The sequence below is a fragment of the Netta rufina genome, assembly GCF_964035555.1.
Source record: "Netta rufina genome assembly, chromosome: 13".
NCBI classification, from domain to species: domain Eukaryota; kingdom Metazoa; phylum Chordata; class Aves; order Anseriformes; family Anatidae; genus Netta; species Netta rufina.
The window spans coordinates 12,886,518-12,913,432 of record NC_140136.1 but is presented as its reverse complement, the minus strand read 5'-3'; the positions used below and the strand labels follow the sequence as shown (position 1 = coordinate 12,913,432).

General features: G+C 49.5%; 1 protein-coding gene across 1 annotated transcript; it reads left to right on the top strand.

Moving 5' to 3' along the window:
- Window positions 1-1,520: 1,520 nt before the first annotated feature.
- RFWD3 (ring finger and WD repeat domain 3) lies at window positions 1,521-22,527 on the top strand (the record flags this gene model as incomplete). Its single annotated transcript, XM_084294841.1, has 12 exons — window positions 1,521-1,876; window positions 3,248-3,483; window positions 5,211-5,299; window positions 5,395-5,595; window positions 7,733-7,824; window positions 9,984-10,098; window positions 14,885-15,113; window positions 16,131-16,281; window positions 18,443-18,619; window positions 19,515-19,729; window positions 19,983-20,200; window positions 21,115-22,527. The coding sequence occupies 12 exons, from the start codon at window positions 1,521-1,523 to the stop codon at window positions 21,256-21,258; spliced, it is 2,223 nt and encodes a 740-aa protein (XP_084150967.1). The 3' UTR covers window positions 21,259-22,527.
- Window positions 22,528-26,915: the final 4,388 nt, after the last annotated feature.

Genomic DNA, 26,915 nt, shown 5'->3' with positions numbered 1-26,915 from the left:
AGACTCCAAAAATAAGTGGTGGAAGCGCTGCTATGAACACCTTTCTTTCCGCAAAACACACAGGGTTAGTTAACCCACAGTAGCGAATACATGCAATATTTTTAAGTCATCCCTTAGGAGAGGAATAATGATTCTGATGTGCTCCTGGGGGGCAATCTTCCCGTGAATGTGAGTTTAGTGCTAGGGAGCAGCGCTTCGTTGTTAACTGGTGGCTCTTGACCAGGTGAGAGGCGGGGTTTGTATCTCCTTTTTGGCATAACTTAGGCTGGAAGTGGTAATTAGGATAGGACTAGAAAATTAGAGTTTATTAAAAGGTCTACCGAAACATAATAGCATTAGCATATCCACCTCTAGTAACTTCATACGCATTCTCCAGTTATTATTTGACCTAAAAGCAGTCTTTGCTCTGTCTGCACAGTGCCTATCCTAATAAGTTTTGGTGTGTGCTTTGGGCTGAATAATGCTGAAGGCCTGCTGTCCCCAAGGCTTTTCATATTTATGACTGCCTCGGTATTTTTGAGAAGGTGAATGACCTTTGGCAGGCTGCAGAATTTAATCCCCTCTCCCTCCACCTCTTTAGGCGACTTTTTTTCATTTGTTCAGTTAATGAAATAATCCTGAAGCCTTTTTTTTGTGTTGCAGCCTGCCTGCAGAGCAGGGGGGCTGTCCAGTTCCGTGGCCAAGAGCAGCATGATATCCAGCAACACAGACTGTTTTTCTTCTGTTTTTCCTTAAAACCTAGGGTAGTCCTTCTAGGAGGAAAAAAACTGAAATCTTTGTCCCACAGAGGCTTGCAGGGCATCCGTTTTTAACATACTTGAGGCTTTTACTGCAAATTTAATGTTTGTCCAGTCTCAGATGAATGTGGGTCCACAAATGCTGACACTGGGGGTAACTTGCTGCCCAAAATGTCTCGGTTGTGGGTTTTGCTCTGGTACCCTTTCTGGGTTTGCACGGTGCTGGTGAAGGTCAGGTAGCAGAAGGGCCTCTTAAATAAGCTGTGGGTAAGAGTCATGGTGATCTGGTATCGTAATGGAGTTTTATTGAAATAAATGAGAGCCTCCAGAGAGATCAGTGCGATGGGCAGACGCACCGCTCGCTCCTGGCTCTATTTGTCAGTGCTCGTGCAGCATTTTTCACCAGGGGGAGTCTCTAGGATATCTCCAAACCGTCCTCTGAGATGCAGATGCATTCACTGGCAGTTCAATAACAGCAACAAACACCCCCTGACTTTCCCCACTCCCCCAAGGCTCACTCAACATGGTTTTTCAGCCTGCATTTGGTGCTGGCTGTTGCTGAGCCCAAGACTTCGGGTCAGGGACTTGAGGACGGTGCTGCCTGCTGGGCCAGCTCGTGCACGCTTATTGACAGGGGCAGTTGGGTTTTCTGCTGCATGTCTGAGGCAAAAGGACAAAGTATCTGCAGCCTGAGTTGTAAAGGCTTGTTTAGTCACTGCTGTCAGGCTACAAGCAGGGTGCAGACTTACAGATGTGAGATTTCTGCTTCAACCCTTGACAGGAATGGCTCAAGAAGAGATGGAAGTCGACCTCCAGCCAGTGGCTGATGACCCCGCAGAGAACCACGGGATGCTTCCCCCGGAGCCCTCAGGCCACACTGTGGTGCTGAGCAGCGAAGGAGGCGGCGTGACCATCATTTCTGACGACGAGGATGAGACTGTTGGCACATCGAGCGCTGGGACAGGGCAAGCAGCTGCCAGACCCGACCACCCAGTGAATCCCAGTGGACTGCAGAGGTTTCTGGGGGTGTTGGATCAGCTCCCGCTGGTGCCTGGGTCGCAGGCTGTGGCACGGCCACGAGTGAGAAGGGCTCGCAGGCAGCAGAGGATCGGGGGCTCCCAGAGGACAGTCAGTGCCAGGTAAATCAGCAGTGATTTGTGCTGTGCTTCCTCGCTCCAGGGCTGTGGCTGAATTCTGAGCACCTCACAAACCTCTGAAGCACCGTGGGCAGAACTCTGATCTCACCTGGCGGCGTCTTTGCTCCTCGTTAAATGAATCCTCCCCCCTGTTTCTTCACTTACTGTTGACCTGTGAGCCCTTCCACGCTTTCTGACGTGCAGAGCCTCTGCTCCCCCCGTTCCGTGGCTCTGCCGGGCTCCTGGTGGTGCTTCCTGCAGCAGAACCGCCTCAGCACTTCCAGCCAGCGCTTAGCATGAGCTCCACTGAGCTCTGCTGCCTTTCACCTTTGTTTTGAGGTTGTCTCATTAGGTGCTCTGGTGGCCCTTGCTGCAGAAGCTTTCACAAACAAGCAAACTAACACGTTGTTTTGTTATCTTCAGGCAAAGAAAGTAAAAAATCCTGTGTTTAACACTGTTAGTAATGAGTTTGAAAGGTGATGAGTGGGCACACTCCTTAGCCAGAAAGAAATCCCTATTTCTGGTCTGTTTGGTTTCTGTCTCATCTCTGTAGCTTTTGTAAATGCCGAGGGTGAAATTATAATTAACTGGAGCCCTGTCTTTAAATGCAGTCAGACCGACATCTCCTTTCCTCCCCAGTGATTAAACATTACTACACTGTTTGCCCGTGGATTGCTCATGAAGGTCACTGCAGTTCTCGGGGCTGGAAGGCAACCTGGCAAAAACTCTGCTTTGAACCTGCAGGATAATTGAGGAGCTGGTGCAGGGCAAGGGGAAGAAGTTACTTTCCAGGGGTGAAGTCTCTGGGGAAAAGAAGGGGGAAGGCAGAAAGTAGTCGGTGGGGTGAGGCTCTGGTACGAGCCTCGTTTATCTCATTATTACCAGGGGCAGTGGGATCCAGGTCTGGGTTATAATTGTAATTACAGCATAGGAGTTCCACGGGCTGGGCAGAATGGATGGGTGCTGCGTTTTGGGATGGGTTTTGGGAGAAGTTTCTTTATGGAAAGGGCTGTGCAGTGTTGGAACAGGCTGCCCAGGGAGGTGGTTGAGTCGCCATCCCTGGAGGGCTTCGAGGAGCGTGGAGATGCAGAGCTTAGTGATGTGGCTTAGTGGTGGACTTCAGTACCGTGTAAAACGTTGGCCTGGATGGCCTGAGGGTTCAGAGTTCACCTGAGTGATTCTGTGCCACTGCTGATTGCTCACGGCTGTGTGGGGTTGCCCCTCTCCCACACAGGGGCTGTCTTGCTGACTGATCCCTTCTTATGTGCACTCACAGCCTGGGAACTGTGCTGCAAACCAGCTGGGGGAAGCATTCAGAGCCTTCAGCCTACCTGAAATCACCCTGGCTTTCATTTCTCCCTTCTCTGGACGCAGGGCACCGTTGGACAGTTACTTCCAAATCAGCAGGAGCCAGGAGCAAGCTACCACAGCGGCTGCACGTCTGGAGCCCTCGCGTGTGGCGGGGAGCAGCCAGGAAGAGGGGTCTCCTGAAACAGAGCTGAGTGGCTCTGCCAGCAGCGCTTCTGAGGAGGAGGAGGAGGAAGAAGAGGCGGAGGCTGCAGCACCACCATCCCCAGCAGCCCGGGAGACACCTGCAGCAGCCAGCTCAGGTTTGTACTTAATTCCAGAAACTCATTTCGTTGCTTCAGAGCCCAGCAGGGAAATCCTCTCGAGCTTCCCAACAGACGGTGCTCGGAGATCGTTGTGCCCGCAGCTGGCGGGAGCGGGTTGCCACCACAAGGCTCGCTGGCAAGCGGCTCCAAAGAGCAGCAGCAGCAACACGTGACTGCTGCCGTGATCTCAGACATAATCTTTCTGCTATTTGCAGGCTCTCGCTTATAAATAATCCTGGAAGTGTTCAAAATAACTTCACATTTAGAGGCTGTTGCTTGGAACATTTCCTCTCTTATTTATTGTTGAGGAATATTTTTGAGGACATCAAGTCATGTCTCTGGAGATAAGCAGGGCTTTCAGTTTTCAGAGGGGTCTGAGTCAGGATTTTTTTTTTTTATTATTATTTGTGCTTTTGTCTGCGTTTGGGTTAGAGTTCTCATTCCTGTAACTTCCTGTGGCACTGAGCTGAGAAGATAGAGGTGCTCAAGGCAGGGCTTTGTCTTTCTTTCCTCAGCTTGTTCTGGCTTGCAGTTCTTTATTTAAACTCACGTTTGCAGGCTGCCACGCATTCAGTGACATGGTTTGTGATGAACATATGTAGTTTATGTAAGAGTGGCAAGTAGTACTTTGGTATTCAAGGTTATTGATGCTCAGAGAATACGAGAAATATATTTTTAATTTCTCTATTTCTTAGAAATGCCGGGCTCTAAGGAACGTCCTTACACTTCTCTCTGCCCTTAGGCTAGACAATCAAAACCAAACCTCCCTGGATACCTTTTTGGGGGGCTTATATCTAAGAGGGCTCCTTTGAACAGATTTCCTTCCACTTGCTCTCAGCTAGTCTTACACGTGACAGGAGCTCAAGCTGTTAAGTGCTGTCTGGTATTGTGTGAACATATGCTCTCTGTTGGGTTTTCTGGAATCCCCTTGTCTTGCTTATATAAGCTGCTGGTTCCTGTTCCGCCCAGCACTGTACAGGCTGAAAATCTTATTAGCCTTAGGCAGGGCTAGGTGCTACTTCTCCAGTGGACTGAGAATGTCTGCCTTGGATGCTAACTGTCACTGTGAACTCTCTTGTTTCCCCAGGGAAGGGTGGGGAGAAAGTTCTTTCTGCCCCTTTTTTAGTGTGCTGGTGGTAGGAATCCAAGCCTGGTGCTGCTGCGTGCCCCAGCTCCAGCACAAGGGCTCAAGGGGACACCACAAAACGACGTGGCCTTGGGTAACCACTGGTTAGAAAGCTGCTCAGGTCAGGGTGAACGGACAAGCAGCATGTGGGAAATGCCTCTGGCATGTGAGACATGCACACTTGGAACCCTTGGAAAAAGAACTTGTGTGTATGGGTGTCTGTGGGCACGGTGATGCGGGGCTGTAACCTTACAGCAGCCCAGCTATGGGCCTGTGTGCAGGCGTGTTTGCTTCCAGCAGGTCAGAGAAGTCTGCACAATGAAGACAATGGCTGTCTTTAAAGGATCTCTTCTGACACTGAATACGCTGGAATTCTGCATCCTTCTAGAAAAAAAAGGGGCAGAAAGCTCTTCAGTGCTGCAGTTGGTTAAGAGAATGGTGTGCAGGCAAACTGCATGGCCTTCCCTACCCAGGTTGTTGATCCAAAGCTTTGTGCCTCACCTGTGCTGTTACTGATGCCCTGATGATTATGGATCCAGTCGAGGAGAAGCCCTCTCCCTCAATATGTATCAGTTTATTGAAGCGGTGCTTTTCTCAGTTTCCAGTCAGGCCCAAGCAGAGCTGCCTCAAGCTTCTGCAGGACGTGGAAGTTACGAAGATGAAGGGGCTGAAGTCCAGCAAAAGCAGGTAAGGTGACCTAAACGCTCCTGGAAATGGATCAAATATGGTAAATGCTGCGTTTACCTAAAGAAATGCTTATATATTTTTTTCTTAAATCTTAGAGATCTCCACTAAAGGAGCCAGAGCCCTCGGTTCCTGTTGCCCCACTGGAGGAGGAGGAGGAGGGGGATACCTGTGCCATCTGTTTTGAGCAGTGGACCAACGCTGGGGACCACCGCCTGTCGGCGCTGCGCTGCGGGCACCTCTTCGGTTACACCTGCATTGAGAGGTGGCTCAGGGGGCAGGCCGGGAAGTGCCCCCAGGTAAAACCCCAGGGTGGTTTTGTGCACCGAGGGGGGCACTGTAACAGCTACAGCTGCTTGTTGCATAAAGAATCTCATGCTACCCGCTGTCAGAAATAACCCAAATCACAATTATTTGGATGCAGGTAGCCCAGGCACAGATAGCAGTGCTTCAAGGGGAGGATTCCAGCATGGATTTTCTCCCCTGAAGTAGAGCGTTTGTGACTTGCAGATTCAGAAGTTTGCTCGTTCAAGTGCTAAGCCTGTAATTGGTTTCAGAACGCTGCGCTGCACTCCTGGAGTGCAGGAATGGCAGACCGATTCCTAGAAGCCATTAATTTAGCATAAAGAATGCGTTATTGGACTAGAAGTCTGTTGGAGAAACGTTTTCAATAGGTTAGTCATCTGTTCTGAACTGCATCTGCTTTTGCAGCCTAAGGGTCAGGTTGTGCAGGCAGCTTGGGCAGAGTGGACTGAGAAATACGCTGCACCCTGTAACGAGCAGTTGCAAGTGGTAGACCTGCTTTTAAGGTGCTTTCTTTTCCTTTTGGGTAATAAGATTCATGGATAATATGGATCTTTTTGATTAGGTCTGTGCCTTCCTGTGATGTATTCCCATTCCTAATTCCTTTTTTCCAGAAAGGAATGTTGACCAAAAAAAAAAATAGGTCAACAAGTACCTTGTAAATGGGATTTGTTCTGCTGCTTTCTCTCTCAGCGGCTGGAAGCCTGGGGTTTCGTTGGCTTTGTCATTTGTAGAGTTCCCATAGTTTTGCTTCACTTGGTGCAGGATTCCTCCTCCCAACAAGAAGCTTGCTGTTGATGGGTGCTGTGATTAAACCTAAAGACCCGCTGTTGCCATGGCAGAGGCCCAAACCTAATTTTTCTCATCTCTGTCAGTTCTGTGTAAGCTTTTTGTCCACTCTATGCCCAGACAAAATTCTCAGAGACCTTCGTGACATCTCTGCTCTTCGGAACCCTGTCTGCTTTCTTGCTGAGCCCTAACAACTTGCGAGGGATGCTCGCTACCTTTTCCAGTAATTACATCACTGGAGGAAAATTTCCTGCAAGCACTTCCTGCTCTGGAGACAACCTTGCAGCTCAATCATCTTCCCTTTGTTTTCAGTCGCCATCCTTTGCGACGGGGCCCTCTCTAATTGAATAGCAGAGGGCTGCTGTGTGTTGCTCTGTGTACTAAGTGGCTTGAGTGCAAGATCCTGTGAAATTGCAGCGTGCCAGGCCCTGCCAGTGACAGCCGTTGGCTGCCAGGAAAGCTGTCTTAGCCTCTTACTGCTCTGCAAAGCAGTTTTTTGAGGTGTGTGGGGGAGCTGTCTGATCTGAAGCTGTTGCCCACGGTATCTTCATGCTGCTAAATAATAGAGAAGTCTACAATTTAAGCGCATATAGTAATTTACCTCTTGGCAGAGTTTACTTGATCTCAGCGCTCGCTGCCTCTCTTCTGATCAGTGAAGTGTGTTTGCAAAGCAGGAAGCTTGCAGATGCTGTCATTTCTTGCAGTCCCAACCCAGGGAGGTGCGACCCCTGCATTGTAAGGATGTAAACTATGAAGTGGTCACGGGCAGATGCACAAAATTACTGAAGTGTCTGATTGCCTTGGTATCACTGAAATCGGGGGGTGTTGGTGTTTGATACTGCTACAGGAGTGTTTTTGTGGATTTGGACCTACAGGATTTGATCAGAGGAATATAATACATAATTAACGTTGTTGGGAGCAGACTCAGGTGCCCAAATCTAGCCTGCTGTCCAAGTAGCCAGTCTTCGTGCTTTCAAAGCGGAGGTGGGGCTGCTGTGTTGCTCTGGATGTTTTCCTCTGCTTCACTGTAATTTTTTTGCCCTCCATGGATCTTACCCGGCCACGTTGTGTTTCTGGTGCTTTAGTAAAACAAATTTAGTAGGAAGCAAGGAGATGCCTTTTTAAAGGTGCAATAGGATCCAGGACCTAAACTGTTGTAGCCCCTATCGGAGCTCCAGTTGATGAGTTATATTTCTGACTTGGGGCTTTGTTTTTATAAGTAGACACCCCCTCCCTTCAAAACTCGAAGGATTGTTCAGAATAATGCCTAGCAAGCTGTCGGGACGCATGGTTTGGCAGTGATGTTCTTGAAGGTGAACAGATGTTGGTTTTTTTTTTTTTCAGTGCAATAAGAAGGCGAAACGCTCTGACATCGTGGTGCTGTACGCCCGTACTCTGAAAGCGCTGGACACCAGCGAGCAGGAACGCATGAAGAGGTACGGAGGCTCCACCTAAACACACAGCCTCGCTGGTTGCGTGTCAAGGAAAGCTGCAGCCTGGCTTTTACTTCATGCTTTAATTTCCTGTGTTATCGAAAGCAATTTGTGCATCCCCTTGGGGATGGTTGTCCTAACAAACCACTTCTTGCTGCGTTCTGCCCGCCTTACCTGTACGGAGAAATTTCCTTTGGAGCAGGAATCCCGAGTTTGTGCTTTGTGGCACTGAAGTTGCTAAAGCTGTCTTGTACTGTTTCCTGAAATGTCACCGCGGGAGAACACGCAGAGTTGTTGCCAAAAAGCTGTATATTGCTAATTCATCATTAGATGAGAAAAGTGTAATTAGAAATGCAAAGAGGGTGAATAACTGACCTTTTCTGTCATCTCTTCTGCATGCATTAAACAGAGTAATCTCTCGTATGAATCACTTTCCATCTTGCTTTGTCAAACTCTTCATGTAGCTTTACTTACAAAAGGTCAGCAAGCATTACTGGGACTCTACTCCCCCTTCCAACTTCAATGTAGATTTTTTTTTTTGAAAAAGGGAACAGTGGGTAGGAAAATGGGCACTAATTTCTTTTCACTAAAATGCTGTCACAGATACTGTTCTGAAATCAAAAGGCTGCAGACTTCTGAGTTTTCCCGAATCTTGAAGTGAATAGAATTTAATTGGGTTCTCCATAACGTGTTCCGAAGCATATTGCTATTCTTCTAACATGGTCTTTCAACAGAAACTCCTCCCAAATCCTTCTGATGAATAATTACTAGGATAGTGAGGTAAATGTCATGAGGGGAAAGTATCTGTTCTGTCCAGATTGCCACTGTCTGACAGTGTTTGATCTGTTCCTCTAGAAGGGTCACACTTTTTTAGTGGATAGACACTGCAAAACAATCAATACATAAGGATTACACACATTATTTTTTTTAATTTTTGTTCCAAAAGCACAGCAGCATTTGGGTGCTTAAATCTCGTTACTTCTTGGGTGGAGGCAGCTGTCTGACTGCCGCTTGTGTCTCAGAATCCCTCAGCAGCAATTCCCCACGTGCAATAATGCATCACCCCCTGCCTCCTGGCTTTGTGGGGAGGCAGACAGCGGTGGCTGCCCGTCGGTCCTGTTAAGCTGCTGGCAGCGGCTGCCTGGTGGCACGTAGCCACGAGCAGAGGACAAATGGGAACACTGATACATCGATACTGTTTGTGCAGAGCCTTGAGCTGGGTATAAGCTCACAGGTTTCGTTCCTCGCATTCAGAAACGCCAGCCTTCGGGCTCTGGGTGCTTGTGTAAAGAATGTTTCCATGGTTAAATACGGAATTTCACCTGTTTCTTATGCAACAGAAAAATAACATGATAAGGCAATAGGGAAAGAACAGAACTCTGCGCTGGGTAAACATGCAAGGCTGTGTTTTAAGGTTACAAAGACAAACTAGATCTATCTTATTATAGCAGACTATTGCAGCTTTTGAAGCACAGGATGCAGTGGCCACATTATGGACCAAATATGCAAATAATGTTAAGGAATGTTGCTGGTTTTTCCCCTCCTTAACCGCTCAGTCATATGTAAAGTACTTAGGAGAGCAAAATGGAAGCATGTTACCAAAACTGCTGCTGTTAAACTCTGTGTATGCACATCTAGGCTCAAGGTGAGGTAGTAAGTACAGCTCCTACGGGTTTCACAGAGTTTATCTGTGTCTGTCTAGTTCTGATACGGCAGTATTTTCCTGAAATGCAAGATCAGTTGCTCGTAGAAGAAAAAAGCCTAACGATCTCGCTGTGTTGTGACTGGCTGTGTTACTGACATGATGGATTACGTGGATGTTGATGGTATAGAATTTGCTAAGCTGTTTCGGGGGGTGGAGCAGGAAACAACTGATTTCTTTCTCTGCTTTCCTTCACTAAATTAGCACATTTGGAGAGGGTGAGGAGAAAGGCTGTTCTTTCGATGGAACAATAATTGTGTGAGTCATGCAGTGCAGTTGCATAACTGAGAACATCTTGAGGTGAACGGACTGGGTGAACATGGTACCAGACTTCTGTTGCTTTCATATTTACCTGAGCAGGACCTGCTTGGAATAAAGCAGGAACAAAGTTTGGGCAGCGTGGAGGCATCCTAGACAATTCCTAGTCCTAAGGGTTGCATTTCTTCTGTTTTCCATCCAGGTCCATAGAAAAGGAGCAAATGTTGCGCAGGCAGGCCGAGCTGGAGTCTGCACAGAGCCGTCTCCAGTTGCAGGTTCTGACAGACGAATGCAGCAAGCTCCGCAGGCAAGTTCAGGTGAGTCCAACACCACCGATACACAGCAGCCTCCCTTTCTCTTCAGCTTTCTTTTCCCTGCTCCCTCAGAGGAGAGAAAGCAGGCTTTCAGTTTTAATAAGCAGCAAGATCTAGTAACCTCATCTGGTGAATCATTGGGAGTATCCTAAACATCCCAGGTGAGCATATTCACGTACACTACATAATGCTGACTTGCTTCTAAGACTGGAAGCTGCACGTAGAGCTTAACAGGAGGTGCTTTTGGCTGCTGATGTTGCAGGTTGCTCAGGTTTTGTGGTGGCTGGCAAGGTCTGGTAATACAGTGCCAAAATGCGTTCTCCTTATCTTTCCCTAACTGTACCAAAACGAGCTTTGAAAATCCCTAGGGTGTATTTTCACTGGATAGTCAAGTTTTTGAGAAATAGTTTGTGAGAAAGTATGTTTGTGGCTGTTTACAAAAGCAAAACAAAACAACGAAATGTCTTGCAAAGATCAGTTGGTGTTTAGCTTAAGCACCTTCTGGTGCCATGAGCTTGTCATTAGGGTAGGCTGGGGCTGAACAGCTGCGAAGAAGCGCCTCTGTCCCCTTAGAATAGAAATTACTGAAAGTAAATGACTGGTTGCTAAACAGCCTCTTCCTTTCTGGCTCATGCAACACTGTGATGTTTTGTAATCTGTCCCGGCTGCATTTACAGGATTGTAAAACTGTGGACTTTGCTGGTACTTCCCAGCTGTGAATTATCTTGTGTATTCCACCAGTTCTAAGTTTTCCAGTAGCCTCTTTCACAACCAATTTGCTACTTTTTTGTTGTTGTATGAAGTAGATGATAAATTTGTCTAATTTCTTAATGTTTCATTTCTTCTATGCTTCTTTCTACTTCCGGATTTTTTTTATAGCCTTGGCTATTTACATCTTACATGAAGAAACATACCCTTTTCTGAAGTTTTCCCATGTGATGTAACATAAAGCTCTATAAATTACAGCTTCGTGCAGGAATTCAGGCAGATATGATCACCAAGCGAATGAGAAAGCTGGCCCACTATAAAATTTGGCTAAAGAACAATGTGAATACGATAGAACTGCAGGTCCATAGCATCTTCCTGCTGTTCTTTTGGTGTTAAATGATAGAGAATCCAGTCTAATTGACTTGAAGTTGCACGTTATAAAGATTAAGTACCCTGTGTTCTTAAGCTCTGGTTCAGTATTTATACTGCATTCATCACTGTCCTGTAGTGCTTGATGTGAATGCTGGAAGCAATTTCAAGGTACTTGTCTATACTGTGAATGAACTGGAAGTTTAAAAAACAAAGCAAAAACAATTTGCTGGGGAGCCATAAATCAGCAGGAAGTCTAGAATAAGTTGCTAAACCATGGGTTTATATTCTGAGGTTATGCCTAACCAGTTCCTTATTTTATGAGAGGTCATCTAGTAAAGCAGCTGCCTGCAGAGAGTCATTTAGACAGGACGGGATCCCTGGAGGCTTCTAGTCCAACCCTAGCTGAGGAACTTCGGCATCGCATTAGGTTGCTCAGGGCGTTGGCATGTCGGGTTTGTAGTGCCACAAGCAGGCTGCAAAACCTCTCTGGGCAAGGCTCTGTCTGGCTGTCCTCAGTGAGAGCTTTTTCCCTAGCATCTACTAAAGAACTTAGCTCATTGTTCCTTAAGTTTGCTGCCCTTGTACTTTCAGCAAGCGGTGTTACTGATTGTACAAGGAGCTGTGTTTGGTATAGAAAGGTTTAAGTCACCACAGAAAGCAGTGCTGTGGGATTGCAAAAGAAACTTATGAAACACCTGCACATCCAGAGGCTGAATGTGGAAAAGTTCAGCTGCACAGGACTGGAAGAGCTATGCTCATTTGTTCCATACAAATCTTGGTGTCTTTAAGTCCTACAGAAGGCACGGGCCATCAGTTACCCCAAAAAAGCTGTTGTGTGAGCCCTTTCCTATCATTAATGCACTTGAGCTGGGTCATTATTAGTCATGTCACTTGCTGTGACCCTTTTTCAGATTTGTGTGCTTTTTCCCCTTCTCTGCTCCACTAGGGTCACAAAGATGAACTGGCTTCAGCTTTGTTAATGAAGTGTTTAAGATGAATTAGTCTAGAAAAGGGCTATCTTTGTCTTTAGCTATATCAAAATATGAGCAAAGCAACTTGCAGTTGCATGGCGAGAGGATAACTAACCAAAACTGGGGAAAAAGCACAGCACACGCAGCATGTTCACATGCAGAAACAACGCTGGTGAGAGCTCTGTGCTGTGTGGTGGGCAAAGACTTGAACATTTTGGGAACAGTGCTGCTGAAGCCTGGCTTTTGCCTGGTTTTTCCCTTGTGAGCACCAAGATCCTGGGAAACAGACGTGAACCGCTGCTGTACGCTTCCTGAATCTGCTACAGTTCTCAGTGTAAGCTCTCTAGGCTGTAGAGCAACCAAAAGGAATTGGATGTCAAGACAGCAATAAAAATGCCAACCTAATAACTTTGGAAAAATGTTAGGGTAATTGTTACATTTCATTAAAAAAAAAATCTTTCACCTTTGTGATCTTTGTTCACCTGCAGTGGGTGTCGGGGGAAGATCTATGGGTGGTAAGAAAAGCTGGTGTTTCCTTCAGCTGCTGCTTGCAGTGAGGCCAATTAAAATGCTGTTTCCAGCCTCCCTTGGTTCAGGTTCAATGCCTGCAGTGCTGCGCTGCAGCTGGAGGTTGTGGGGTCACGCGTTTATCTCTGTTAAATGCAAGGCTGAGGCTGTAGTGCGGGATGGCAGGCGTGACTTCTCTCAGAGGTCTGTGGGAGCGCAGCCAGAGGGTGGCTGTCATCTGATAACTGCCTTTGTCTGTAGGCTTTGGGTCGGCTGCTGCCACTGTAACCCAATCCACCACAGAAAGCTGGCTGCAGCTGGTTGTTTTCTTTCTTGTTCTGTCCTCTCCTGTTTCTGCTCCTCGTGCATGCTCCTCAGGAAGTACTTGGCTCTATATCCCCTTCTTTCCCTGACCCGTGTGACAGTTCACTCATCATAGCAGTAAGCTGGGATCTAGGAAGCACTCAGGGTGTGTGTGCAGGGATGAACGTGTCCTCCAGGCCCTCAGGCAACAGCAGGAGCCGGGAGAAGTCTTCAGAACATTTCAGAGGATGCATCAGCTTCTGCTGCCAAAAGGGCATCCTGAGCGCAGTTAGCGGGGTTTGGTTTTTGGTGCAATGCTTCTGGTCACCTTGGCGATGTGTCTCCAGTAAGACTCCCTGGTTCTGCTGGCTCTGTCTGCTGTGTTTAGCTGCTGTACGCTGCACTGACAGTTTTTAACTGCCTGCCTTAATGAATATCTCATGTCAAAATGTAAATGTTGAGTGCAGGTGGCAAGGAGAGCTTTACAAACTCCCCAGAGCAACAAATAATTTTAATCTCTTCTCATGCTCAGTGGTAGTGGCACCCTCCTGCCTTTAAGAAATGGAGCTTATTAGTTTTTTGATTAGAAGTTGCTTTCTTGGAAGTTCCTTGTGTTTTCACTGCCTCCTCACTCTAAGCCTGAAGCTACAGGTTAGACTGTAAGCGTTCTGGCACCCTCTGTACCCCTGCTTCCTCCCCACGTTTTGTCTTTGCTCAAATGGGATCATCTTGAGTCTTCAAGTCCTTTTTTTATTCCCTTGGTGAATTTGGAAGGTGTTTGATGCAAAACAGATCAGACCTCTGGAAAATACCGGAGTTGCTCTCCTCTTGAGCCGTTTTCCAAAGTTGCAGGGCTCGATGACAACTGATAACGCAGAGCTTGATCTCTGGTCTTCCCTCTCTGAGGTTTGTTGCCTTTGCTTCGGTGTGAGTTAAGTGGTGGTGGCTGCTTCAATATTGAAGCTAGCTCGCAACCTACTAATACGTCCCTAATATCACTCCCGTGGCCCTTAATCGTTTAAAAATTATGGAGTATTTGAAGCTTAATCTATGTTGCTCAGACAACAGAAAGCAAGTAGCAATTTTCCGTGTGTGTGTACGCTCCCTGTGATGCCCTGGGGCACTGCACTGCCTGGCGTGTGCTCTTGGAGCACGCCCACTTGGTCAGGACGCTTTCTGGGGACGTTGTCGTTGGCCGTGGCTCAAATTCACCAAAAAGTGCTGCTCCTCCCATTGCCACTTCACCCTGAAGATCTCTGAGGAAGGAGGAACTCTAGGAACACCTTGCTTGTTGCTGATGCTCTGGTGGAAGCTGTCCTTGGCAAAGGCTCTGGCGAGCATCCTTGAGCACGCTTCAGCTGAGGGAGAGGGGGGGAGGAAGCAGAAAACGAGGCTGGAGCCCTGGAGAGTTGTTGTTCCTGGAATTTGCCGGCCGGGGTTTACAAGAACAGGGTCATCCTCATTAAATAGAGGGTGTTGCAGGAAACAAGTCAGTCTGCGTTGAAACTGGGGCCTTTGGGGTGGGGGGAGGCATTCTGGAAATTCTGGAAAATGCTTCTAATTGACTGTCTCTTGCGGTTGAGCGGCATGCGATACTTGGCAGCTTGTTCTCTTCTAAACAGCATTGATCTGGTAATAATTGTTACTGGCTTTTATCTGTTGCCCGAGAGCCCTCTCTTCATGGGGTCTGATACATCCAGTAACGGACTCGGAGAAGATTCTACCAGCGCCTGCAGAGCCTGCTGAGTGATTTTGTTGTTCTCGCAGCCAGGGGACGTGGAAACCCAGCGCTTCAGGGACAGCGTGGAAGTGGAGCTGCCCGGATCCTCCCTCCTTGTCGGAGAATGAGGACCCTCGGAGCACCTGGGACGGGTGGCACAGGGTCTCCAGAGGAGTACTAAAGCTTTCTGAGGTCTTTTTCCTTGCAGGAGCTGAAGGCTCTGGTGGCCCAGCACAGCGTGAGTGCTTCTCAGCAACCTGGCAGCTTCCGCACCGGCTTCCCAGGCGGCCTCCCCTGCAGCCAGAGCCAGCGCAAGTACCACCTGGAGAAGGCCTTCCTGGTGTCTCAGGCAGGGAACTGCAGAGTGATGGCATACTGCGACTCGCTGGGCTGTCTCGTGGTGTCGCAGCCTTCTCCACAGTCTACTTTTATTCCTGGTAAAGAAGCGAGCCAAGATTTGGGGGCTTGTAGGGGACATTTGGAGGCTTACAAAAGTGAAACGTGTTTTCTGCTTGCTCCCTCCTCTGGCTTGACCTTTCCACGTGCCTTATAAGCTGGGGATGCTCCTAAGATTCCCCCTGGTTCATCTCTGCTTCGGTAGCTTCTGCCTGGCAAGGTGATCTGTCTCCCCCCCTCACTTCGCCAGCAGGATCCTAGCAGAGGATCTTGGGCTCCTCTGCTCAAGTGCCACATCTGCAGGAAGGTGACAGGCGTGTGTGATGCTCCTGGCAAAGGGGAGCGAGACAGAATGAGAGGTCAGCACGCCAGGGCAGGCAGAGAAGCTTCCAGAGCTTGAGTGAGAAACATTGCTCCGCGCTCAGTAGGTGGCTTGACCCACGTGCAGCTGGTCTGTCAACAAACTCCTCAAAAAAAAATAAAAAGAAAAAAAAAAGCTTTTAATATAAGTGTTGGAGCCCTGTCTCCCAGTGGGGGGAATAGGAAGCCGAGGAGTCCTGGGCAGCCCTGTGCCTGTCATGTTAGGGCCAGGGGCAAGCGAGCTGACAGCTGGGCCTGCGCCAGCTTCCTGTTGGATGAAGGAGATGTGGCATTAGGAGTCTGAGAGACTATTTGCGAAGCACTTGCATGCTTTCTGGATGATGAAACTTACTTTATTTGGTTAATGGCTCACAGGTTAATGTGCCTTATCTATAGGCGTAACGGCATTGTTTTCTGCCTTCAGCTGGCCTTACTTTTCCAGCTTTTTGGAGCTGAGGAATTCCTCTCTGTACGGAGGCTTTGTGACATGTAGGTGAAGTTCACCTGTAACCATTCTTTGCAGTGACACTCGTTCTCAAATTGCCCTGTAATTCTGCTGCGTGTGCTTCCAGCTAGGCTAGAATGTCTTTGAAGAAACCAGCCAAGAAGCAGCAGACCCTTGTAGCAAGAATTCTAACGCCGAGTTTGCTTTTGCACGTCTGTTTGATGATAACCTGCTTTGTTTGTCTCCCTGGCAGGCTGTGGTGTTAAGATGATGAGCGTGGCCAACCTGAAGAGCAGTCAGTACATCCCCATCCACAGCAAACAGATTCGGGGGCTGGCTTTTGGCAGTCGTGCGGACGGCTTGCTGCTCTCCGCCGCTCTAGACAGCACTCTCAAACTGACCAGGTGAGCCCTGCTGGGGGGGAGCAGCATTTCCCAGCTGACTTTTTCTTTGTGCAGAACTGCATTTGGTTCTGTGTCACCTTAAGCATGCCTTGTAGCGCTTGCTGTTCTGCTTTCCAAAAGGTGCTGCTAAGATGAAGTCAGTGTATCCTTCCTGATGCAGGAACTGACAGAGGGGAAGACTTGTTTGCATTCAGGTCTTTTAGGTGGAGATCTTCTGGAGCTTCCTGTCTGATACCTTCCCTGGGTAGGTTTTGGTGGCAAACAAGTCATTCAGCAGCGATTGTCCCAGTTCTGTTGAGAACAAGTGTACAGATGTGAAATTTACTGTCTGCTTGGTTTTCTGTTCCTGCAGTGAGATGTGGGACATGGCAACTTGCATGGCATCAAGCAGAAATGATTGTTTGGGTTGGGCACTTCTTCCCTGCACTGATGTCAGCTTCTCTGGCCTTAAACTCCTTGTGGAGCTCGGTGTTAGCTGGGATATGAGGCATTATCATTGAGCATGTGCTAGAGGCTCTAGAGCTAGCAGAGACTTCAAGCAGCAGGTTGGAAGCTAATTATGCAGAGGCTGAGAGAGAAATTGCTTCAGTCCTGGTGGAGTTCTCAGCATATGAGTGTTTTCTTGCTGCTCTGTGCTGCCCTTCAGGTGTGAGCTGCTTCACAAGCTGGCTGCCTGATTGGTCTCACCGAGTTCCAGTAACATCTTTATGCACATCCGTCAGAATAGGGTTAGGCAGAGGGTGTCATACGACTGAATTCTTTCCCCTGTGTGAAATAATGAGGAGAACTTAATACTGCAACAAAAATGCAAAAAATGCTTGCTTTCCCGTTCCCTGTGCCATGTTGAAATGCTTGTTAGACTAGTAAAAAGTAAACAACCTGCCTGTCTCTGATGATAAAGCCAGCACGTCAGGCTACCAGCCTCCTCGGTTGGAATTCTTTTCATGGTTTAATCTGCAGAGGCTTTCTGTCACAGAACCTGCTCAGACACTTGACTCCCACATCTGTCTCTCACTGCCTGATTGGCTGCATGAGAACCTGTGATCCTCTTGCCTTTGTGCTCCATCCCAGGACGTGTTGCAGTTAAGTGCTTGCTTCAGCAGCATCTTCAGTCGTCTGCTGGTCCCTGCCTGAAAGAAGAGCCCCCCTTTGGTCATCTTTCTTCTGTGGTTACTGGTTTTCTAGTCACCCTACCAAAAGGAGTCATCCACAGTGTCACTGTCTCTTGTGCTTGCTTGTAGGTGTCTAAAAATAACACCAAAGCTCTGGTTTTGCAAGGTTTGGTTTCTTGTTAGTATGTTTCTGATTTTTAACTAGCTGCTGTTTTAAGACAAAACTCCCTGTCAGTTTTTACCAGCCAGGTTTGTCTTTGTGGTCTTATACTTACCTGGGAGAAATTACTTCTCTGGAGTTCTGCACATAATTGGCTTCCCCAAGGAAAAATCTGTGTGCTTTAAAGGCTACCCAGAGTTACTTCAGCGTGTGTTCTCTTCTCTCTCTCACTAGACTCCCTGTGCTGAGCCTGCATTGACAATACCACCCTTGGCAAACACATTTTAGTCCGACAACTTTGCTCTTCTGAGTTGTGCCCCTCCATGTATTCTCTTCAGCTTTCCCCAACTTGAGTTTCTAAAGAATTAACACTATAAATGTGTTTTTTTACAGTCTTTACTCCACTTGCTCTCACTCCTGTTTAAACTGGTTTCTTTTGAGGCATGAGTATTGTCCCCCTCATGTAAAAAGAGGGAGATAATTAATGAGACATAATCTGAAGAGGTGAGCACTGTGCTGTCAGGAATATGCAGTGTTACGGGATTACACTAGCGTGGTTTCTCTAATTGCTTCCAGGAAAAGTAACTTAAATTTCTTCCAGTAAGGCAGATGAGACCCTGCTCTGAGGCTTCCTACTCCAGTCTCTGAAGATCAATCTAGAAAAGGAAGCCTTGGCCTGGAAGAATTGTAAATTACTTCACAAACAATATCAAAGCAATTATTCTGTCTAGATTTTCCAGATTCACATATGGAGTACAGGAAGAATTAATTCAGAATTCAGTCCAAGGGAATCTCAAGACTTAAAAGCTAGATTTGTTGCCTTAATTATGCTGCTTTCTTATGCGCAGATGCTCATGCAAAGGGCCAACATCTTGGTTTTCTCCTGCAGCTTGGCAACAAACACTGTGGTGCAGACATACAATACTGGCCGTCCTGTCTGGAGCTGCTGCTGGTGTCTTGATGACACGAATTACATCTACGCTGGGTTGGTCAACGGCTCCATCATGATCTACGATTTGAGAGACACCAACTCCCACGTCCAGGAACTGGTCCCTCAGAAGTCCAGGTATGACATAAGGATTTGCAGCTCCTCAGCTTTACTAGTATGTGGGAAGCTGACCTCAGCTTCCTCCATAAATCAAACAGCAATTGTAATCATCTAAACTGCTTTATGTGAACCTGTTGCTCAAAAATTCAGACTTCTCACAGACATGAGAAACCTCCCATAAGGTTGCACGGTACGTGCATAACTTGGTATGGTTCCTTGGCCACTGCATCTTGTGAAAGCATGCAGCAGTCAGAAGCGGGCCCAGCACTCCTACAACTAAGCAGTAGAACTGGCTCGGTTTTGGAGCTGGGTTTAGCATTTCTTGTAGAAAAGAAGAAATTGCAGAGAGGCGTAAGGCCCTGCTGCTTCCATCTCTTCTACTGGGAATCAAGTGGTGATTTAAAAGGGTGTACTGGAGGGGTTTCCCCTAAGCTGTGTGGACTTGCTTAGTGGGAAGACCAAAGCAGACTGGCTGGCCAAGACAATCACAAGCTGAGAGATGGGATGCAAGGCAGGCTGAGGTGGGTCTCTGGGCTACACCAGGTTGCTTTTAAACACCCTGGGGGAGCTGCTTTTGTCTCTACGGACGCGACCTGCAGTGAGGGAAGGCCCTTCCACAAGTAAGTTCTGTCCTGCTGACTGCTGAAGCCTGCTGCCCCCTATCTGGGGTGTCAGAGCTGTGAATCTCTTTTCACAGCTGGTGTATGCTCTCTGATTCCCACTTAAAACATAAAAACTTCTTATTTTTTATTTTTTATATCTTTTCTGAACTTCATGTATCTTTGTCAAACCCGCTGGGGCTCCGTTTTGCAGCCTGTCTCGGCTCCTTTCTTTGTGGTGGCTCTGAGCAGCGAGGCAGGACGCCAGCACGCCCACAGCTGGCAGCACTGACTGCTGCCTATCATCCTTTCAGGTGCCCCATGGTGTCGCTGTCTTACCTGCCCCGGATGGCCTCGGCCTCGTTGCCTTACGGCGGGATACTAGCTGGGACCTTGGAAGGAGCCTGTTTTTGGGAACAGAAGGCTGGCAACTCCTACCGGCCTCATCACCTGCTGCTGGAACCAGGAGGATGCATTGATATTCAGACAGAGATCAACACGCGGCACTGCCTCGCAACCTACAGGCCTAGTACGTAACAGTGTGAAACTACAGTGGGCTTTTTTTGTTGGTGCTCTGCCCAGATATTTGAGTTTCTCAGTTAACTTTGGGGTTGAGCACACTGTGAAAATGTAGAACTTGCTTTGTCCATGGTAACGGGTGTCTGCACATAGATAAAAGGGTGAGGGCAAAAGGAGGCAGCTATGAGGTGGTGTTGCTCGTCTTCCTACGGTTAAGTTAGTCCACAAATAAATTTTTCAAAGCTCTCTCTTTACTTTTGCAGGTAAAAACAACCCCTGTGTGCGTTGTGTCATGATGGAACTGACCTGCAGCCCCCTGACAGAAGCCTCGGAAGACGTGGTGTGTTCTTCTAACCCAGTGCAGACTTTCAGTGCTGGGCCCACCTGCAAGCTGCTGACCAAGAACGCCATTTTCCAGAGCCCGGAGGACGATGGCAGCATCTTCGTGTGTGCTGGCGATGAGGCATCTAATTCTGCCATGGTATTTCCTGTTTCCTTCAGCGGGGTGGAGGGTTTTATTGCAATTCTTAGGGAATTGAAACCTAAGCAGTCACAGCGTCGGTGTGTTTTGGTAGGAATTGTTTTGTCACTGTGCAGGCTGGTGTGTTGTGCTTGCCTCTAGCCACTTGCTGATGGCGTGGGATGTTGGCCAACATCAGCCTGCGGTCCACATCCACCAAAAGGAGCGTAGGCAGCGAGCCCCTGGTGTCTCACAGGGATGTAGGTGGGCGCCTTGTCCCTGCCGAGCACTAGGCACGACTGGAGAAACTGAGATGTGGTGGGGCAGCAGCGCAGGAAGTGCTGTGAGGGGTGGACACGGGCTCCTTAGGAAAGAGGGAGGGTGAGGAGAAGGCTTGGAAGGAAGTCGGTGGAAACGCAGCTGAGGTGCAGAGGACGGGCAGCAGGCTGCAGGAGAGCTGCTGAGTCAGGATCAGGTATGAACCTCCCTAATGCTTGGGGCACCACAGGAAGACACAGGCAATCCAGAAATGTTTCTGGAGAGCATCAGGAACCTCTCCCTAACTGAGGTGCCAGATGAGATGGTGCTTTCCTAAGTCTGCTCTTCAGCAAACAAGAAATAGTCAGGGATGTGGTAATCAGCAGCAGCCTTGGCCACAGTGGAGCTCAAGATCCTGAAGGAAGCGAGGAAGGCAAATAGCAGCGCACAGGCTGTCTGGAAGAGCCAGCTTTGGCTTATTCAGGGACTGGGAGGAAGGAGAGGCAGTTCTTCAGGACAAGGATGGCCAGGAGTGGCCCCCTTCAGGGACAACCTCCTCCAGACATGAGGGCTGTCCACATCATGGGAGGGGGGGGGGCAGTTCTCTTTAGGGAGAAAAGCTCCGTTTTGGGTGGGAGAGGAAACTGCTGCAGTCCTTGACCTTTTCTGTCCCACAGCTCTGGGATGCCGGCAGTGGCTCCTTGCTGCAGAAGCTGCAGGCTGACCTGCCCGTGCTGGACATCTGCCCCTTGGAGGTGAACCAAAGCCACCTGCTGGCCACGCTCACCGAGAAGATGGTGAATATCTACAAGTGGCAGTGAGCGGTGCCTGCCCCGGGGGCTTCCAGACGTGCTGCTGCTGAACCCCACAGCAACAGGCTGGGCTCGGCTGTCCTCCACATGCTGCTCCTGGGAGGCAGGAGCTGCCACAGCACTTTCCTGGCAGTCAGCAGGAACTGGGACACTCAGGTGCCTGCGGCGCTTCCCTTCTTCCTCCATCTTTCCTTTTAGGCCTGTCGTTATTTCTTCTCTGGTCAATTTTCTTCAGTCATCCTGAGCAAGCTGCCTCAGCACAGCAATAATTCTTGGCCTGTCTCCAGCGTGTGTTGCTGCACTCTTCTCCCGTGTGAAGGGAGCACGGGGATTCGCAAGGCTCTTCTGCGGATCGCCAAAACAAAAGGAACTTGAAGCCCCGCGACTCCCGCTGTACTTTGGCGTGGAGCCCTGCTGTGATCACCGGGTGATGAGGAGGCGGCGCTTTGGCATCTCGCTGGCGCTGCTGATGCTTGGTGTAAAAGCGAGTTCACTACTTCAGAGAACGTGCTCCCGTGTTCTTTTTTTGACGGTCGAGGGCAAAGGCAGTTGGCAGCTCCTCCCTGCTGAGGAGAGGCCCCGTGGCATGGCCGTGGAGAGAACGGGCTTGAAAAATCTGTGGAGCTGTCTTGTTTCTCTCCCCATAAGCATATATTTTGCACTGTAATTCCTTAATTCTACCTGTTTCTTTCCCCTTCTCTATTTCCCCTTCACCCACCGCCAACATCCAAGCAAACTTGGGCAGTTTGGTGGTGGGAAATGGGAACTCGACTCCTAGAGGACTGAAGGTAAGGAGCAGGAGGTAATTCTTGCGCTGCTGCAGTTCACGGTGTCCTCCCTTAAAGACACTGATGCACTGAAACAGGCCAGAATTTGGAAAAGATCGCTGACTTCCCCCCCTCCTCCTTGGCTTTGGGAACCGTGGAAACTCAGGGATTTCATCAGCCTCCTTTCAGTGACCCTTTTCAGTCCTTAAATCCTCGCTGCCAGCCCCAGGCAGCGTCCGGTTGTCCCGGTGTGTGCGTGTGCTGCAGCCTCGCTGCTGTGAAGCCGAGCCAGCCCCGTAGCGCCTCTGTGGGGCCGTGTGTCGGGGTACGAGCCCTGGCCAGGTCTGGGGGATTCGTAGCACCTTTCCTGTAAATATGCTGCGGGCATGAGAGTGCTCATTTCCAAGTCAGATGGTGCAACAAGACTTAGCTTTCATTTTGTGTAGGGAAAGCGAAGCTGCAAGGATGTTGGAGAAGCCGCAAGACAAGTTCCTGTGCTGGAAACACGTCCCCAGGCACAGCTCTGCCTCTGGCTGTGGTAAGCAGCATCTGTCGTGGGCAGGTTGAGTGTGTTCCCACTTAAACTGCCAGCACAGTTTTGTTTTCTGAAGTCTGGGATGCGTGCGGGATGAGCCTGTTTGTCTTACCTCTAACAAACGAGACTGAGCTCTCTGCTCAGCTTTGTATTTTTCTGTATAATAGTCTTTCTATGCTTTTATACACTGTAAAAATAAAGTGTTTTTCAACTATAGTTGGTGCTGCTGTACCTTAGAAATGCATCTTAGCAGTATGTGCTCTATTTTGTGAGCGTGAGGGAGCGTCCCCAGCGCAGGGAAGGCTTCTCGTGCTTTGTGATGTTTCCACGCGGCACCGAGGTTCAGGCTGAAATAGGGGCGGCTGTTGGTGGAGGAAGAGTCCTGAACCACGCTGCTCTGATCAGCCCAGGGGAAGGAGAGGGCTGAGCAAAGCTGGGCTGCGTACCTGGGGCAGCCTTTTAACTTGAAACAAACTCGGTGTGAGACTTTTTGGCATTTTAACAATGGTCTTGAAAGAGGAACGTTACGAGAAGGTCTCTGGTAACACGGCTGAAACCAGGAGCAGCAAGCGGTTCCCCACGAACGTACTTCTTCTTGACTGTTTTGAGGCATTTATGCCCAGTCAACTGTAACCCTTAACTCTGACCCCCAAAAATGGAAATTTTTATATATATACACAGGGAAGAAAGGAACTAACGCTGCCCAGCTTCTGAATTTTGAGATAGCACTTGTTATCTATTTTTGATATGGCCCTGCAGGAATAAAAGAACTTAATTTCTATTAAAATGGTAAATGAATGGGAGATACCTTCATCTCCTCTGTTTTCAAATCCGGAGTTTGAGAGATTTTTTTTTAAAGATTTTAGATGTGAAGAGCCTTGCATGTTGTCCTCGTCACAGATCCGCAGCAGGCTCCAGGAAAGAGCCCCTAACTCGCCTGCAGAAAGCTGTCTGCACTGAGGACTGATGAAAGGTCGAACGTGTTAATTAAATAGGCGCTCATCTCTGTCTGGAGTCAAAGGGGCCGATGCGGGGATGGGGAGGATCTGTCGGCAGAGGCTGAGCTGCTCCTCCGGCCTTTTCTGCAGCTATTTCTGCTGCTGTCTCTGGGAAGGTTTGGCCGTGGCTCCCGCAGTGGCTGTGATGGAAGCGGGGCAGCGCTGCGCTCCCTGCAGCTGGGGCCTGGCTCCTGGCTGCGTGCACACGCGGCAGGACCTGGCAGCGCAGCGCCTGGCTCTGGCTGAGCCGGAGGGAGGAGAAGCGGCGATTTCGTGTGTCCCAAATGGAGTTGGGTTCAAGCCAGGCAATGCATCAGGCGAAACGAGGAGCTCAAGCTGAGTCTTGTTTCACCAGAGTAACCAGAGCATCCCACTGGCCTTTGGTTGTGTTTGCAGGGAGAGGGGGCAAGATCTTGTGCTAATGTAGGTTAGCAGATTTATTTATTTTTTTTAATTGCAGTGAATTCCTTAACAGACCTGGGCTTCTGCTCTGCTTTGTGACGGGGACAAGGAGCCCTCTCAGCCTGCTCTGCCTGCAAAATCGAGCACGTTGGCGTAAACAGCCTGCACTGACTTCAGACTGGCTCAAAAATTGTTATCGCTTATTTCCCTTTGAGCTGATCTGAAGATATTTAGAGACAATGCTGAAAAGGCAGAAACGCCTCTTGCTCCGTTTACTCGTCTTTGCTAAAAAAGAAAGATCAGCTGCACTCGGAGGGCAAGGAGACCTGGGGGTGCCCTGGCACTGCACTGCGCTCAGGTACCTGCAGGAAAATGGTGCTCAGGGCGTTGACTGATAACATCTTGGAGCAGTAGCAGTGCCTCTTGAGAGCACCAAGGGCATGCATCCTGTCTCTTGTAAAAGTAGTAAAAAAAAATAAAATAAAAAAAAAAAAATAGAGGAAGTGGTGAACTACGCCCTGAAATATTTATCTAATCCTCAAAGTGACCTTGGGACGCAACTAGCAGGTAACAGGCCCTGTCTAGGCTGTGCTGCTCAAGATGAAGTGCCTCAAACGAACTTCAGTGATTATCCCACCTGGTGAAGCATGATTAATTTGGGGTTAACGCTGGGCTTTCTGCTAGTGGCAGTGGTGGTGGAATGGAGCGAGCCACCTGGATGGCATCACACTGGGAGCAGCAGCGGGCGCTCAGGCAGGATGGGGAAGGAATTGTGGCACAGGGGAGGAAGGGCTGCAACGTGCTGGCTTCTTATTTTTTGGAGAGGTGAGCGCTGACTGCAGCACAGAGCTGTGTCAGTGCGGGGAGCGCCCGGCTCTGCAGAAATGACCTGGGGCTCCTGACACTTTGTGAAGCGCAGACGGGTTAACGGTGTGCAGAACGTGAATGTCACGTCAGGCCCAATAAAGAGCTGTGTGCAGGAGGCGTGAGGCTCCCCTGGACAGAGGCTGTAGCTGAAATGTTGTCTCCTGGTTCTCCACAACTCCCTTGGAAGCTGAACCTGGCCGTGCTCTGGTTGTTTCCTGATGCGGCTGAGTGAAGGTACGAGAAGACCATGGCCTGCAACAGGAGATGGGACGAAGTGGGGCAAACCTGTGCATGTTGTGCACATAAATCTGAAGCCGTGGGGACCCCGAGCTCCGGAGGGAGGCACTCAGCGTGCAAAGGGAGAGCCCCAGCCCTGTTTGGTGGCCGAGCCTGGATTCGGCACCATGCCCATGGTCTGCATCCAATTAAAGCTTGGACCCTGTGCAGATCGAGGATGAGCTTTTCTTCTCCCCCAGGGGCTGAGCTGGAGGGCGAGGCGCTGCTGGGAAGGAGCAGGAGGCACACTCGCCCCTGCCTCGCTCTGTGAAGCTGGGGGCCACGTTTTGTTGCTCGAGGCAGTGAGATTTGGGTGCGCTGCCCCTACGCCAGTAGGTGTCTGAGAGCTTTGGTGGTAAAAACCCTTAAATCGTGGCATCTGGGGGCTGGGCTGCTCTCGCAACGAGCCGCTGGGGTTGCAGCACGGGCAGAGATGTCGCTATGCACTAAGAAATCTCTCTTTCTTGGTGAACTTGCTGCGTGGGCACGGCGAGCGTGGGGCTCTTCTTTATGAAATGCTCCTTTGGGGACGGGGTGTGCAGGACCCTACAGCCCCAGGCTGGGGAGGAGGCTTCCCATGAGCGCAGGAATCTCTGCAGGACCGGGGCTGCTTCTTGTCAAAAAGCGACTCCGGAGGGCTCCTGAGGGCATGGGGAGAAGGAAGCGGTGCCCTGGCTCTGTGTCTCCACTCCTCCTCCTGGTCCTGCGATAGATGGAGGACCGGAGCCAGCCCTGGCGCTGGGCAAAGCCTTTCCAATAACTTCCACTCGGCCCCAGCGGCTGCCAAGCGCGGGGTGGATGTTGCTGCCTTTTGTTTTTAAGTGTTTCCAGCTGCGCAGCCCCCGGGTGCCAGCACGGAGCCGCTCTCCGAGCACCGCGTTCCCAGCATCAAGCGCAAGAAGCACGGGGACACTGCCAGCTCACCCACCTCCCTCCCCTGCGTCTCCGTATCTCCACCTGGGCAAAGCTCCTGGCGCAGGGCTGCGTCCTTCCCCGGGGGCAGGATGGAGATGGAGCCCTCCAGATTTGGCAGAGCTTTTTGAGCTTTTGTTGCTCCAAGTGGAGAGCGTTGTCCTCCCACCACGTTGTGCTGCTCCTTTGGGGCTGTTTCTATTGTTTCTGTCCTTCCAATTTTCCTCATCCCACCATATTTCTGTTGCGTGACCCAATTCCCAGGAAGCCGCCGTGTAGCATCCTGGCCATGGTGAGCCCTGCTAGCTAGCCTGCTAAAGACCAGAAAGGCCTAAAAATAAATAGAGAAACTTGCTAAAACCAGCCTTTGCCTGCTAGAATCCCCCCAGAGCTATGATCTGAGGGCATCCTGGGGCCAGATGTTGCTTTAGAGCTTGGTCCCTTTGCAAGTAGTGGGCAAGCGAGGCAGCAAAATGGGGCTATGTGTGGGGCTGCCAAAGGGGCCAGCTGCAGGGGAGCTGCAGTAGCCTCATAGCGGGGCTCACACGGAGCCCTAGTGGTGCCTGAATTTGGCCACCGGCTGAGCCATGTCCTTGTGGGGTGAGCACATACCCTGGTGAGGGTCAGATCAGCTCCCTCCTACTGGTTTAGCACTGGGGAAAGCTCCCAGTCTGACCAGTTCACGCGCTGATTTTGCACGTGTTGTGCAAGGTGTCAATGACACGGGGTTTTTATTATGATTATCTTCATTAAGTGGGGTCAGGAAGGTCCCATATTGGATGCTGGCCACCAAAACGAGCCCTTTTGCCCCTTAGTGCTGCACTCTGCAAGCTGGAGGTGAGCAGGGCTGGGTGGATGCTGCCTGCAGCAAGCTGGTGCCAACCCAACGTGTTCCTGAGGCAGTCCTGA